At 53.3% G+C, this 11,332-nt stretch overlaps 1 protein-coding gene across 1 annotated transcript in view; it reads left to right on the top strand.

The window, feature by feature from the left end:
• Window positions 1-11,106, top strand: part of sos2 (son of sevenless homolog 2 (Drosophila)) — a 43,264-nt gene extending 32,158 nt beyond the window's left edge. The window contains exons 9-23 of the mRNA XM_061246681.1: window positions 2,235-2,362; window positions 3,000-3,655; window positions 4,349-4,430; window positions 4,717-4,839; window positions 5,426-5,538; window positions 5,827-6,049; window positions 6,420-6,539; window positions 6,677-6,839; window positions 6,992-7,109; window positions 7,235-7,407; window positions 7,509-7,625; window positions 8,574-8,829; window positions 9,083-9,121; window positions 9,292-9,395; window positions 9,864-11,106. Of these exons, the coding sequence (XP_061102665.1) occupies window positions 2,235-2,362; window positions 3,000-3,655; window positions 4,349-4,430; window positions 4,717-4,839; window positions 5,426-5,538; window positions 5,827-6,049; window positions 6,420-6,539; window positions 6,677-6,839; window positions 6,992-7,109; window positions 7,235-7,407; window positions 7,509-7,625; window positions 8,574-8,829; window positions 9,083-9,121; window positions 9,292-9,395; window positions 9,864-10,343 (2,895 nt within the window). The 3' untranslated portion in view covers window positions 10,344-11,106. The remainder of the gene's footprint in view (window positions 1-2,234; window positions 2,363-2,999; window positions 3,656-4,348; window positions 4,431-4,716; window positions 4,840-5,425; window positions 5,539-5,826; window positions 6,050-6,419; window positions 6,540-6,676; window positions 6,840-6,991; window positions 7,110-7,234; window positions 7,408-7,508; window positions 7,626-8,573; window positions 8,830-9,082; window positions 9,122-9,291; window positions 9,396-9,863) is intronic.
• The last annotated feature ends 226 nt before the right edge of the window (window positions 11,107-11,332 follow it).

Genomic DNA, 11,332 nt, shown 5'->3' with positions numbered 1-11,332 from the left:
ACACTCACACACACACACACACACACACACACACACACACACACACACATACTCACTGACGTGCAGGGACACAGACACACACAGACAGGCACATTCCCAGACCCACTCTCAGCCAAATCTGTACATAAACTTTGAGTGCGTGCCAGCAGCCCCTCTCTCTGCCCCGCCCTCCCACTAATGATACACACACAGGTGTAATATGTACCTGTCTGAGTGAGTGAGTGTGTGTGTGTCTGACTTTAGGGTGTCTTTGGGACCCCCTTGTTTAATTTAAGACCAGTCGTCCCCCCCCTCACCTCCCCCTCCTGTCTGTAATGCACAGAGCAGCCTCTCTGTGTCTCTTCCTGTCCATATTACATATTACACAGTAATGCTGCTCTCTCATGTTACAGTGCCATCTTCAGGTCAAAATTAGAATTTTTCCTTCTTTTTTTTTTCTTCTTTTTTTTTTCTTTTTCATTTGCCCTGACTTGCTTTTGTCACAGGTCCAGAATATTTCAAAAGCGGAAATCTTTTAACTAAACGAGGCCTAAAGGGATGGAATATGTATTCTGTTGAGAGTGTAGCTTGATGTGTTTGTCCAAGGTGTCTGATGTCATATGTTTATGTAAAATGAGTAATGTTGAAACGCACGTGTATGTATATGCATGCATATGTGTGTGGGTCCAAAGCCCTTTTTTTGCGTTACTGGGATGCATCCCTGGTCAATGGAACTCCATCTGCCCCGCCAGCACACATCACCGTAGTAACAGATCTTGTTTTTGATGAATTGTTAATGTGCACTTGTTTTAGAGCCAGAAACAGTCGGCTGCATATGTAATGCTATCAGACACAGACGCAGGCATGGTTCACAATTTGCATATTATTTGGCTGAGTTCACACACCTCGGTTGTTTTGACTGCCGAATCGACCGAGAACGCGGCGTCTCGGCGTTTGCATATCGCGCGCATTTTATGTGCTCGCCGCAAAGGTCGCGCGCCCCCTCTCAGAAAGAACACGGAGCCCACGGCGGCCGCGGCCGCTGCGTGTCACGTGTAACCACGGCAGCCGCGGCGGCTCGCTGATGTCAGCAGACAGGAAACGCACGCGGTCGTCTCCCTCGCCGAAGAGCGCCCGGCTGGAGGTTCGCCGTCCGCGGGGGAGACGCGCGAGGGAGCGCGTCAGCGTTAGCTCTCACACAGACGGCGGCGTGGATCACCCCCGTGACGCACACGGTGGTCTGCCTCAGCCGGTCCTCCGACCCCCCCCAGCCCCCCCCACCCCCCCCATGTGATCCCCGCAGCCCACCCAATCACGGGCTCCGAGGGGGAATCACAATGCGGGGCGTATTCATTACACTGCTTCCACTAAGCAGGTGCTGAATACTGTAATTAACTTTGGTTATGGATCCCCCTTGTGTGTGGCCAAACCGGTATTAATCATTATAATCAGGAGTCCCGCCTGTGTTTAGGGCCTTTTGTGTCTCTCGCTGAAGACTGTTTTGTGTGGTGTTATGCTCTCGCCACACAAAGCGGCGCCCCACCTCAGGGGTGAGCGTCCGGCCCCCCGGTCACAAGTCCCGCTCCGTGACTGGCACGTCAGACGCCCGCTGCACGGTATTCTCAGAGCGTGAGGCTGGCCTGTGTGCGCATGCGTGTGTGGACTGCTTATTCGACATTGCAGTGTGTTGGAAGTGTCCCTGAACAAGACCCCTGACACCGATTTTCTCCTGATGAGCAGGTTGGTGCCTTGCATGGCAGCCAATCGCCGTGTGAGTGTGTGAATGAGAAGCATCAATTGTACAGCACTTTGGATAAAGGCGCTATATAAATGCAGACATTTACCATTTAAATTGACCATTTACCGTTAGTTATTTAGACACTTTTATCCAAAGCGACTTACAAGTTGATTAGACTAAGCAGGGGCCAGTACCCCCTGGAGCAGTGTGGGGCTCACTGCTGTGCGGATCTTATTTTGGCCACACTGTGGCTTGAACCTCCATCATTCAAGGTCCTAGTCAAGCGCCTTAGCCACTAGGCTACATGCTCCTTTGAAGTATTGTTTTATATACAAATACAAACCGAAACAATGACAGTAACACACTGTTGAGGACACAAAGACAAGGTGTGTGTGTGTGTGTGTGTGTGTGTGTGTGCCTGTGTTTGTGTACTCTACCCTGCTGTGTCTCTGTATTGTACACTGTAACAGACCCCGGTCCTGTTCCGCACCCATAATAAATGTTTCCTTTTCTGCAGCAACTGCAGGAGCGCAGTGAGGATGAGGATGATCGGGAGTGTCTGAAACAGGCCATCACAGCCCTGCTCAACCTGCAGTGCAGCGTGGAGCGCATCTACGGCAAGCACCTGCCACGCCGCAAGCCTGGGTGAGAGCTCACAGCGCCCCCTGGCTGCCTGGCGCAGAACTACATCGATATACTGACCGCCCCACTGACCTACAGTCTCATACCCTTTTGTGTGCAATGTGATGTCATTTATCATTTATGTGTGCTTTAAAAACCTGCATCTAGACCTGCGCTACTCAACTCCACTGGAGGCATTTGCTCCTACCGTACGCTACACCACCTGATTTCACTGATTTCTTTTACCTGCTTGGTTCAGATAATAAGCTGATTAGTGAAATCAGGTGGTATAGCGCACGGCTGAAGCAAATACCTGCAGACAGCGCGGCTCGCAGGACGTGGAGTTCAACCTTGTTTCTGATTCATGGAAGGAACGTGCATTTTGGGCTCCTGTTTGGATCTCTTCAGCTCATGGTATGTTCTCAGAAAGAGAGCTGAAGACAGACTAGAATATGACTAGAATAGGTGTGCGGCTGTCTGCAGTGACACAGGCTGCTACCCGTCAGACTAACTGCGGAGGGGAGGCTGAGCCCTTGGACCACATATTACAGCTGGAGAAGGGGCTCGTTAATTGGGGTCTCCTGTTGCGAATCTCTGACTTCCTCCCACAAAAAACCCGGAGGCGTCTGACCCTGTACCCCCCCCCCCCTCCCCCCCCCAGGGAGCCCATGTACCGCCTGTACAGCCGGCAGGTGCGGAGCAAGCAGCTGGCCATCAAGCGCATGAACGAGATCCAGAAGAGCATCGACGGCTGGGAGGGCAAGGACATCGGCCAGTGCTGCAGCGAGTTCATCCTGGAGGGGGCGCTGTGGCGCGCGGGCGCCAAGCACGAGCGCCACAACTTCCTGTTCGACGGGCTGATGATCAGCTGCAAGGCCAACCAGAGCTCGCGGCTGCCCGGCGCCGGCAGCGGCGCGGAGTTCCGGCTGAAGGAGAAGTTCGTCCTGCGCAAGGTGCGCATCTCGGACCGCGAGGACTCGCCGGAGCTGCGGCACGCCTTCGAGGTGACGGGCCGCGAGGAGAGCAGCGCCGTGTTCTACGCCCGGTCGGCGGAGGAGAAGAGCGCGTGGATGGCGGCGCTGGTGACGCTGCAGTACCGCTCCACGCTGGACCGCATGCTGGACACGGTGCTGCAGCACGAGGAGCAGGCCCAGCCGCTGCGGCTGCCCGCGCCCGAGCTCTACCGCTTCGCCGTGCGCGACTCCGAGGAGAACATCGTCTTCGAGGACCGCGTGCAGAGCAAGACCGGCATCCCCATCATCAAGGCCGGCACCGTGGTCAAGCTCATCGAGAGGCTCACGTACCACATGTATGCAGGTGAGGCTGGGGCGGGGCTGAGGCTCACTTACCACATGTATGCAGGTGAGAGAGAGGGGGGACTGGTTAGTGGCTCACTTACCACATGTATGCAGGTGAGACTGGGGCGGGGCTGAGGCTCACTTACCACATGTATGCAGGTGAGATTGGAGCAGGGCTGGTTAGTGGCTCACTTACCACATGTATGCAGGTGAGATTGGAGCGGGGCTGGTTAGTGGATCACATACCAAATGTATGCAGGTGAGATTGGAGCGGGGCTGGTTAGTGGATCACACACCACATATATGCAGGTGAGATTGGAGCGGGGCTGGTTAGTGGATCACATACCACATGTATGCAGGTGAGATTGGAGCGGGGCTGGTTAGGGGCTCACTTAGCACATGTATGCAGGTGAGAGAGAGGGTGGTGATATAATATAATTTTATCACCAGTATTGGTCACAATCAATAACTGTTATCCGAGCTGGAAAAAAATTTGATGAGTGCTTTAAGATCATAGCCACAGACAGAGCAAAAGCATTTTCCTGTTTGGAGACCTAGAATGATGAATTTCTTTCCCCCTCTGTAGTCCTCTATGTGTGGATGTCGTTAACAAATATGTGTATATTTAGCAAACCTTTTAGCAAACCTACGGCTGTGAAGCAGCACTGTTACCTAATTTTGTTTACTCATATTAACCCTTGTTGTCCTCCAGATCCCAACTTTGTACGCACTTTTCTGACCACGTATCGCTCCTTCTGCAAACCACAAGAGCTGCTGAGTCTGCTGATCGACAGGTGTGTAAACTCTCACACTGCGGTGCTACAGGCACACAGCTAAACCTCTGTTTCAGAATATCCCTGACTCGTCTTTCCCGTACTGGCACTGAACTGAGAAGGTAACTTTATCATGTCTTGCCTTAAGGTTCAGTTCCAGGGCAAAATTCTGTGGGGAAATAAATAGTCTGTGCTCATCAGTCCGTTTTGAGTCCTGTTGACTTTGCCGGCAGTCTTGCCGTTTCGGTTCCTCGATGGTGTGTGTGGAGAGTGATGTAATCGCCCTTCTGTTCCCACGATGCCACAGGATTGAGATCCCAGAGCCCGAGCCCACAGAGGTGGACCGACAGGCCCTCTGGAATGGGGATCAGCCAATGGCTGCGGAGCTCCAGAGGTTCCGCAGGGAGTACGTTCAGCCAGTCCAGCTCAGGTACGGAATACCACAGCAATGCCGGCATTCCCACTACTCACAGATCCCAGTCTTCAGCAACATTCCCACTGCTCACAGATCCCAGTCTTCAGCAACATTCCCACTGCTCACAGATCCCAGTCTACAGGGCCTTTCCCACATTCCCACTGCTCACAGATCCCTGTCTTCAGCAACATTCCCACGGCTCACAGATCCCAGTCTTCAGCAACATTCCCACTGCTCACAGATCCCAGTCTTCAGCAACATTCCCACTGTCCCAACACCTAGAGCAGATATCTAGTCATGTCTCGGAACACCCCAGAGGCTCTATGTGTGGTCTAACCATGGGGTCTCCCTCCGAGGGGTCCAGTGTGGTCTAACCGTGAGGTCCTGTGTGGTCTAACCGTGAGGGCCTGTTTGGTCTAACCGTGAGGTCCTGTGTGGTCTAACTGTGAGGGCCTGTTTGGTCTAACCGTGAGGTCCTGTGTGGTCTAACCGTGAGGTCCTGTGTGGTCTAACCGTGAGGTCCTGTGTGGTCTAACCGTGAGGTCCTGTGTGGTCTAACCGCGAGGTCCTGTTTGGTCTAACTGTGGGGTCTCCCTTGCAGGGTGCTTAACGTGTTCCGGCAGTGGGTCGAACATCATTTCTACGACTTTGAGAACGACCCAGAGCTGTGCATCAGACTGGAGGAGTACATCACCAGCATCATCCAGCTGAGAGGTCTGTTTCCATGCCAACTATAACTTCATTATGTGTCCATTTACAGTGAACTGCCTCTACTTTTATCCAGCTTCATCCAGTCCATCTGAACTACAGTGGAAGTCTTAACTTTAATGGGCACGACAGCATACACCAGATCAAGTGAAAAATATAGTACACTACATTATTTGCATTGCCAGATCTGTACTTTGTATATAAAGTTGATTTAGTCCAATAGTCCAACCAATATTCTATCATATTTTATTGAGCATGCGTATATGACTTTGACGTGGTGTTTTATTCGGACAGGTAAGTCGATGAGAAAGTGGGTAGAGTCCATCAACAAGATCATCAAGCGGAAGATGCAGATGCAGTCAAATGGCGTGAGTCACAACATCACCTTCGAGAACCAGCCCCCTCCAATCGAGTGGCACATCAGCCGGGCAGGGCAGGTCAACACCTTTGACCTCATGACCCTTCACCCCATCGAGATCGCCCGGCAGCTGACGCTGCTGGAATCAGAGCTCTACAGGTGAGTTTGAGTTTGAATTGCTTTGGAAGGGGGTTGACCATTCATACCTCTCATCCCTAAAGATTGATTGTGTGTAAAGGGTTATTTTTGAGGGCTGCTTTTACTTCCAGCCATTACTTATATTACTTACTTATATTGAGATGGCATCAGGGCCAGTACTAAACATAGGCGACATAGGCATTTTCCATTGGCGCCAACCATCTTTGGGGGCAGCAGACAAATGACAGGGAAAAAATCCATGTTGTGTTCATGATAGTCGCCGAAACCCTCCCCCCCTGTTCGCAATCATTACCCCACCCCCCCGTCCCTTTTTATGTAACCCCAGTCTCAACACCGTCTCCTTCTCTCCCTCCCACCTTCTCCCCCACAGGGCGGTAAGGCCCTCTGAGCTGGTAGGGAGCGTCTGGACCAAAGAGGACAAAGAGAATAACTCCCCAAACCTGCTCCGAATGATCCGCCACACCACCAACCTGACGCTGTGGTTCGAGAAGTGAGTGCCTGCGGCCCCGCTGTGCCGTAGCGTAGCGTAGCGTAGCGTCGACTCGGGGGGGCCCGTCCCGCCTCGGGGGGGCCCGTCCCGCCTTGGGGGGGGCCCATCTGAGTAACGACTGCCTGTCTCTGTCCCAGGTGCATCGTGGAGGCGGAGAACCTGGAGGAGCGGGTGGCGGTGCTGGGGCGCATCATCGAGATCCTCCAGGTCTTCCAGGAGCTCAACAACTTCAACGGCGTCCTGGAGATCGTCAGCGCCATCAACTCCGTGCCCGTCTACCGGCTCGATCACACCATCGAGGTGAGCGAGGGCGCCCCTCCGGCTGTACCTCGGAGCGCGCTGCGCTTTGGCCGCTTCTTCTTTCGTACCTCCCGCTTCCTGTGGGCGCTTTCCCCCGCCTCCTGTGGGCCCTTTCCCCCGCCTGGAGTAAGGGCTGAATCCTCTCTCCGCAGGCCGTGCCCGAGAGGAGGAAGAAGGTTCTAGAAGAAGCCGTGGAGCTCAGCCAGGACCACTTTAAGAAATACTTGGCAAAGCTCAAGTCCATAAACCCACCTTGTGTGCCTTTCTTTGGTAAGATCCTCTGACAGTGATGGTATGGGTTTCACCCGATCCAAAAGCCTTGTGCATTATGTAGCATACTAAATAGTCCATACTGATCTGTGTTTCCCTCCATCCCTCCATCCCTCCATTCTCAGGTATCTATCTCACCAACATCCTGAAGACGGAGGAGGGAAACCCCGACTTCCTTAAGCGCCACGGGAAGGAGCTGATCAACTTCAGCAAGCGGAGGAAAGTGGCCGAGATCACGGGGGAGATCCAGCAATACCAGAACCAGCCTTACTGCCTACGGACCGAGCCCGACATCAAGGTGGGCCAGAACCCCACCCACCCAGCCACGCCGTCACCTGGAGGGAGGGGGAAGGAGCGAGCGTCTCTTAACGGGCCCGTCTGTGTCCTCTTCCTCCACAGAGGTTCTTTGAAAATCTGAACCCCATGGGTACCATGAGCGAGAAGGAATTCTCCGACTACCTGTTCAACAAGTCCCTGGAGATCGAGCCACGGAACTGCAAGCAGCCTCCGAGATTCGTGAGTTACTGAGTGAACTGTAGACTGACTCATAGGGCGAGCATGCTGACTCGTGATTCACGGGGTGAATTCACAACTGTAGACTGACTCCTGACTCCTGACTCATGAGTCATGAGTGTGAAGGTGAAGGTGATTGATTCATGAGTCATGAGGTGAACTGTAGACTTGACTCATCAGTCATGGGATTAACTGTGGACTCACTCATGAGTGTGAGGGTGAGCTGTAGGTGGACTAGTGTAACAGGAGGACTGCAGAGAGATTGTAATGGTGAATGTGTTATTAATGTATTAACTCTGCATTTTATTATTAATAGTGCCTATGTTATTAATGTTGCCTGTATGGTAGCCGATAGCCTTGAAGTGCCTTCATCTCTCTGGCAGCTCATCAGTCTCTGGTATCAGAGCATCTGAAACCAACCAGGCTAAATTCCTCTGAGCATGGCTATAAACGCAACCTGCATTCCGTGCCAGTGAAATGTGCATTATTTAATAATGGGTATTATTAAATCTCAGTCTTGGACATCTCCATTATAGCGTTGTTAATGTGTTCCTAAAATTTATGGACAAGGGAGGCAGTTAAGTTTCTCTGTGGAGTGGCCACCTGCTGGTTTGCGCCGGTATATACTGATTTGCACTTGTCTATGTTGGTTTATACTAGTTTACACTTATTTATACTGGTTTGCACTGGTTTATGTTGGTTTTTACTGGTTTGTACTGGTCTGTGTCACTTTTTACTGGTGTATACTGATTTGATGTGCTGGTTTGCACTGGTTCATACTGGTTTGCACTGGTTTGTGCTTGTTTATACTGGTTTATACTAGTTTGCACTGGTTTGCAGTGGTTTGTGCTGGTTTATACTGGTTTGCACTGGTTTGGGCTGGTTTCTGCTGGTTGGTACTGGTTTGCAGTGGCCGGTGATTGTTTCTTGCCGTCCTGCTTTCCTGTGTAGCCCCGGAAGACTCCGTTCCCCCTGAAGTCCCCGGGGATCCGGCCGGTGCGCCACGCCTCTACCTCGGGCACACTGAAGGGCCACCCCGTCCCCCTGGAGAGGGAGCCCCCCCACAAGATCACCTTCCGCAGCATCGCCGAGACCGAGCCGGAGACGGCCCCCTCCGTGCCCACCTCCCCCAACACCCCAACCCCCCCGCAGTCCGCCTCCGCGGACCTCTCCGTGTTCGCAGAGCCTGATCTCAACAGCTCCTACGGTGAGCCCTGCTGTCCGTCCATCTCTCTCTCTCTCTCTCTCTCTCTCTCTCTCTCTCTCTCTGTCTCTTTCTGTTTCTCTCTGTCTCTCCCTCTCTCTCTCTCTCTCTCTCTCCCTCTCTCTCTCTCTCTCTCTCTCTCTCTCTCTCTCTCTCTGTCTTTCTGTTTCTCTCTGTCTCTCTCTCTCTCTCCTTATTCACCTCTTACCTCACCACCATTTTGGCTCGGAGCCTCTAACCCTCTGTCCAATTACAGGTAGCGGTGTGTTCACCACAATTCTGCAGCCACATTCAAGTAAGTGAGCTTAAACCCTCCATGTGTGTGTGGCTGTGTGTCTGACTCTGTGTATGTGAAATGGCTGTGTGTGGCTGTGTGTGGCTGTGTGTGTACTGTGTGGTGGATGGCTGTGTGTATGTGCATATGTGTGTAGTCTCTAAGCTCTGTGCTCTGATTGGCTGTCTCAGAGTTCCACTCCGTCTCATGTGGGAGTCTCCACCAGCTGAGCGAAGAGCTGCTCAGACCCCCCCCACTCCCCCCTCGCAGGAAAGACGCCTTTTCTGAAGCCAAGGTAACACACAGGAGTGCACTTAGACACCCACAGACACACACACACATATACACTCACTCTCTCAGTCACCCACTCACACACTCACTCCCTCAGTCACACACACACACACACACACACACACTCTCACTCATTCACTCACACACACACACCCACTCACACACACGCACACACACACACTCCCTCCCTCAGCCACACACACATACACACACACACACCCACTCATTCCCTCAGCCACACACACACACACACACACACACACACACCCACTCACTCACTCACTCACTCACTCACTCACTCACTCACTCCCTCAGTCACACACACACACACACCCACTCACTTACTCCCTCAGTCACACACACACACACACACACACATACTCAGTTACTCACTCAGTTAGCTGAGCTCTGTGTGTGTACGTGTGAGGTTTGGAGCAGTGATCTCAGTTCAGTGTATATGTGTGTATCTCAGTTGAGCTGCAGGTCTGACAGTCCTCCAGCCGTGCCCCCCAGGCTGCCCCCCACGCTGCCCAGGCTCCAGCCCCGATTCCCGCTCTACAACGGTCCCAGCCCCCCTCCGCCTCCACCCCCGCCCCGGGACCCGATGCCAGACACCCCGCCGCCCGTACCCCAACGCCCGCCGGAGATCTTCATCAACTACCCCCCGCAGCCCTCCCCCGGGAACCGCCACCCCTGGGATTTCGGGAGCTCCCCCAGCTCCCCCAACACGCCCCCGGGCACGCCGTCGCCCCGGGTCACCCGCCGATGCCCCCTCAGCAGCAGCCAGAACAGCCTGTGCCAGCTCTCCACCCTGAGCGCCGCCCCGCCCGTGCCCCCCCGCCACAACTCCAGCCCCCAGCTCCCCAAACTCCCCCCAAAGACCTACAAGAGGGAGCTCTCCCAACCCACGCCACACAGCCTCTCATTGGTCAACATGGACGGCCACCACTGAGACCCCCCCCCCCCAGCCAATGACTTCAGTTGTTTTCTCTTGTTTTGGTTTTTAATGTTTAATGTTTAATGTTTTTTTTTTTTTTTTCTTGTGAACAAGCTCCACTCCTGCCTGCTGTTTTCTGGCACTCCAGGGAATGTGTGGTTTGAATTAGAAATGAAACTTTTACTGTAAACGATGGCCTTTTTAAAAGCTCTTAGTCACAGAACTGTGGAGAGACCCTATTTTTTTTTTTTTTTTAAAGCTACTGATCAGAAATGAGACTGAGCCCTCACTCTGCACTCCACCTGTCCGTCTGCAGCGTTGACCAATCGCGGCACGCCTCTCAGGGGATCAGTAGCTCCGCCTTCACTTCAAGCCCTCTGTGCCAATAGCATCACAGCCGTGTGCCTGTTACCGCTGCACATCGTTAGGGAGCTCCTGGTCGCCTGACCGTCGCCAAGAAGACCCGCAGTTCACTGTGTGTCAGCACCTGTGTGTGTCTGAGTGGGTGAGTGTGTGTGTGTGTGTGTGTGTGTGTGTGTGTGTGTGTGTGTGTGTGTGTGTGTGTGTGAGCACCTGTGTGTGTCTGAGTGGGTAAGTGTGTGTGTGTGTGTGTGTGTGTGAGAGCACCTGTGTGTGTGTGTGTGTAGACATGTTCAGGTTGGCTGTGCAGTGTGTGAAAGGAGTGGAGTGTAGTCTACACGGGCAGTGAGGGGGTGTGTAGTCTGTACACGGGCTGTGAGGGGGTGTGTAGTCTGTACACGGGCAGTGAGGGGGTCTGTAGTCTACACGGGCAGTGAGGGGGTGTGTAGTCTACACGGGCAGTGAGGGGGTCTGTAGTCTACACGGGCAGTGAGGGGGTGTGTAGTCTGTACACGGGCAGTGAGGGGGTCTGTAGTCTACACGGGCAGTGAGGGGGCGTGTAGTCTGTACACGGGCAGTGAGGGGGTGTGTAGTCTGTACACGTAGGGGTTGTGGTTTTTAAGGGATCAGAAACTGCACTGTTG

Source organism: Conger conger, chromosome 1 (assembly GCF_963514075.1).
Source record: "Conger conger chromosome 1, fConCon1.1, whole genome shotgun sequence".
NCBI classification, from domain to species: Eukaryota; Metazoa; Chordata; class Actinopteri; order Anguilliformes; family Congridae; genus Conger; species Conger conger.
This window is presented reverse-complemented; position numbering and strand designations above follow the sequence as displayed.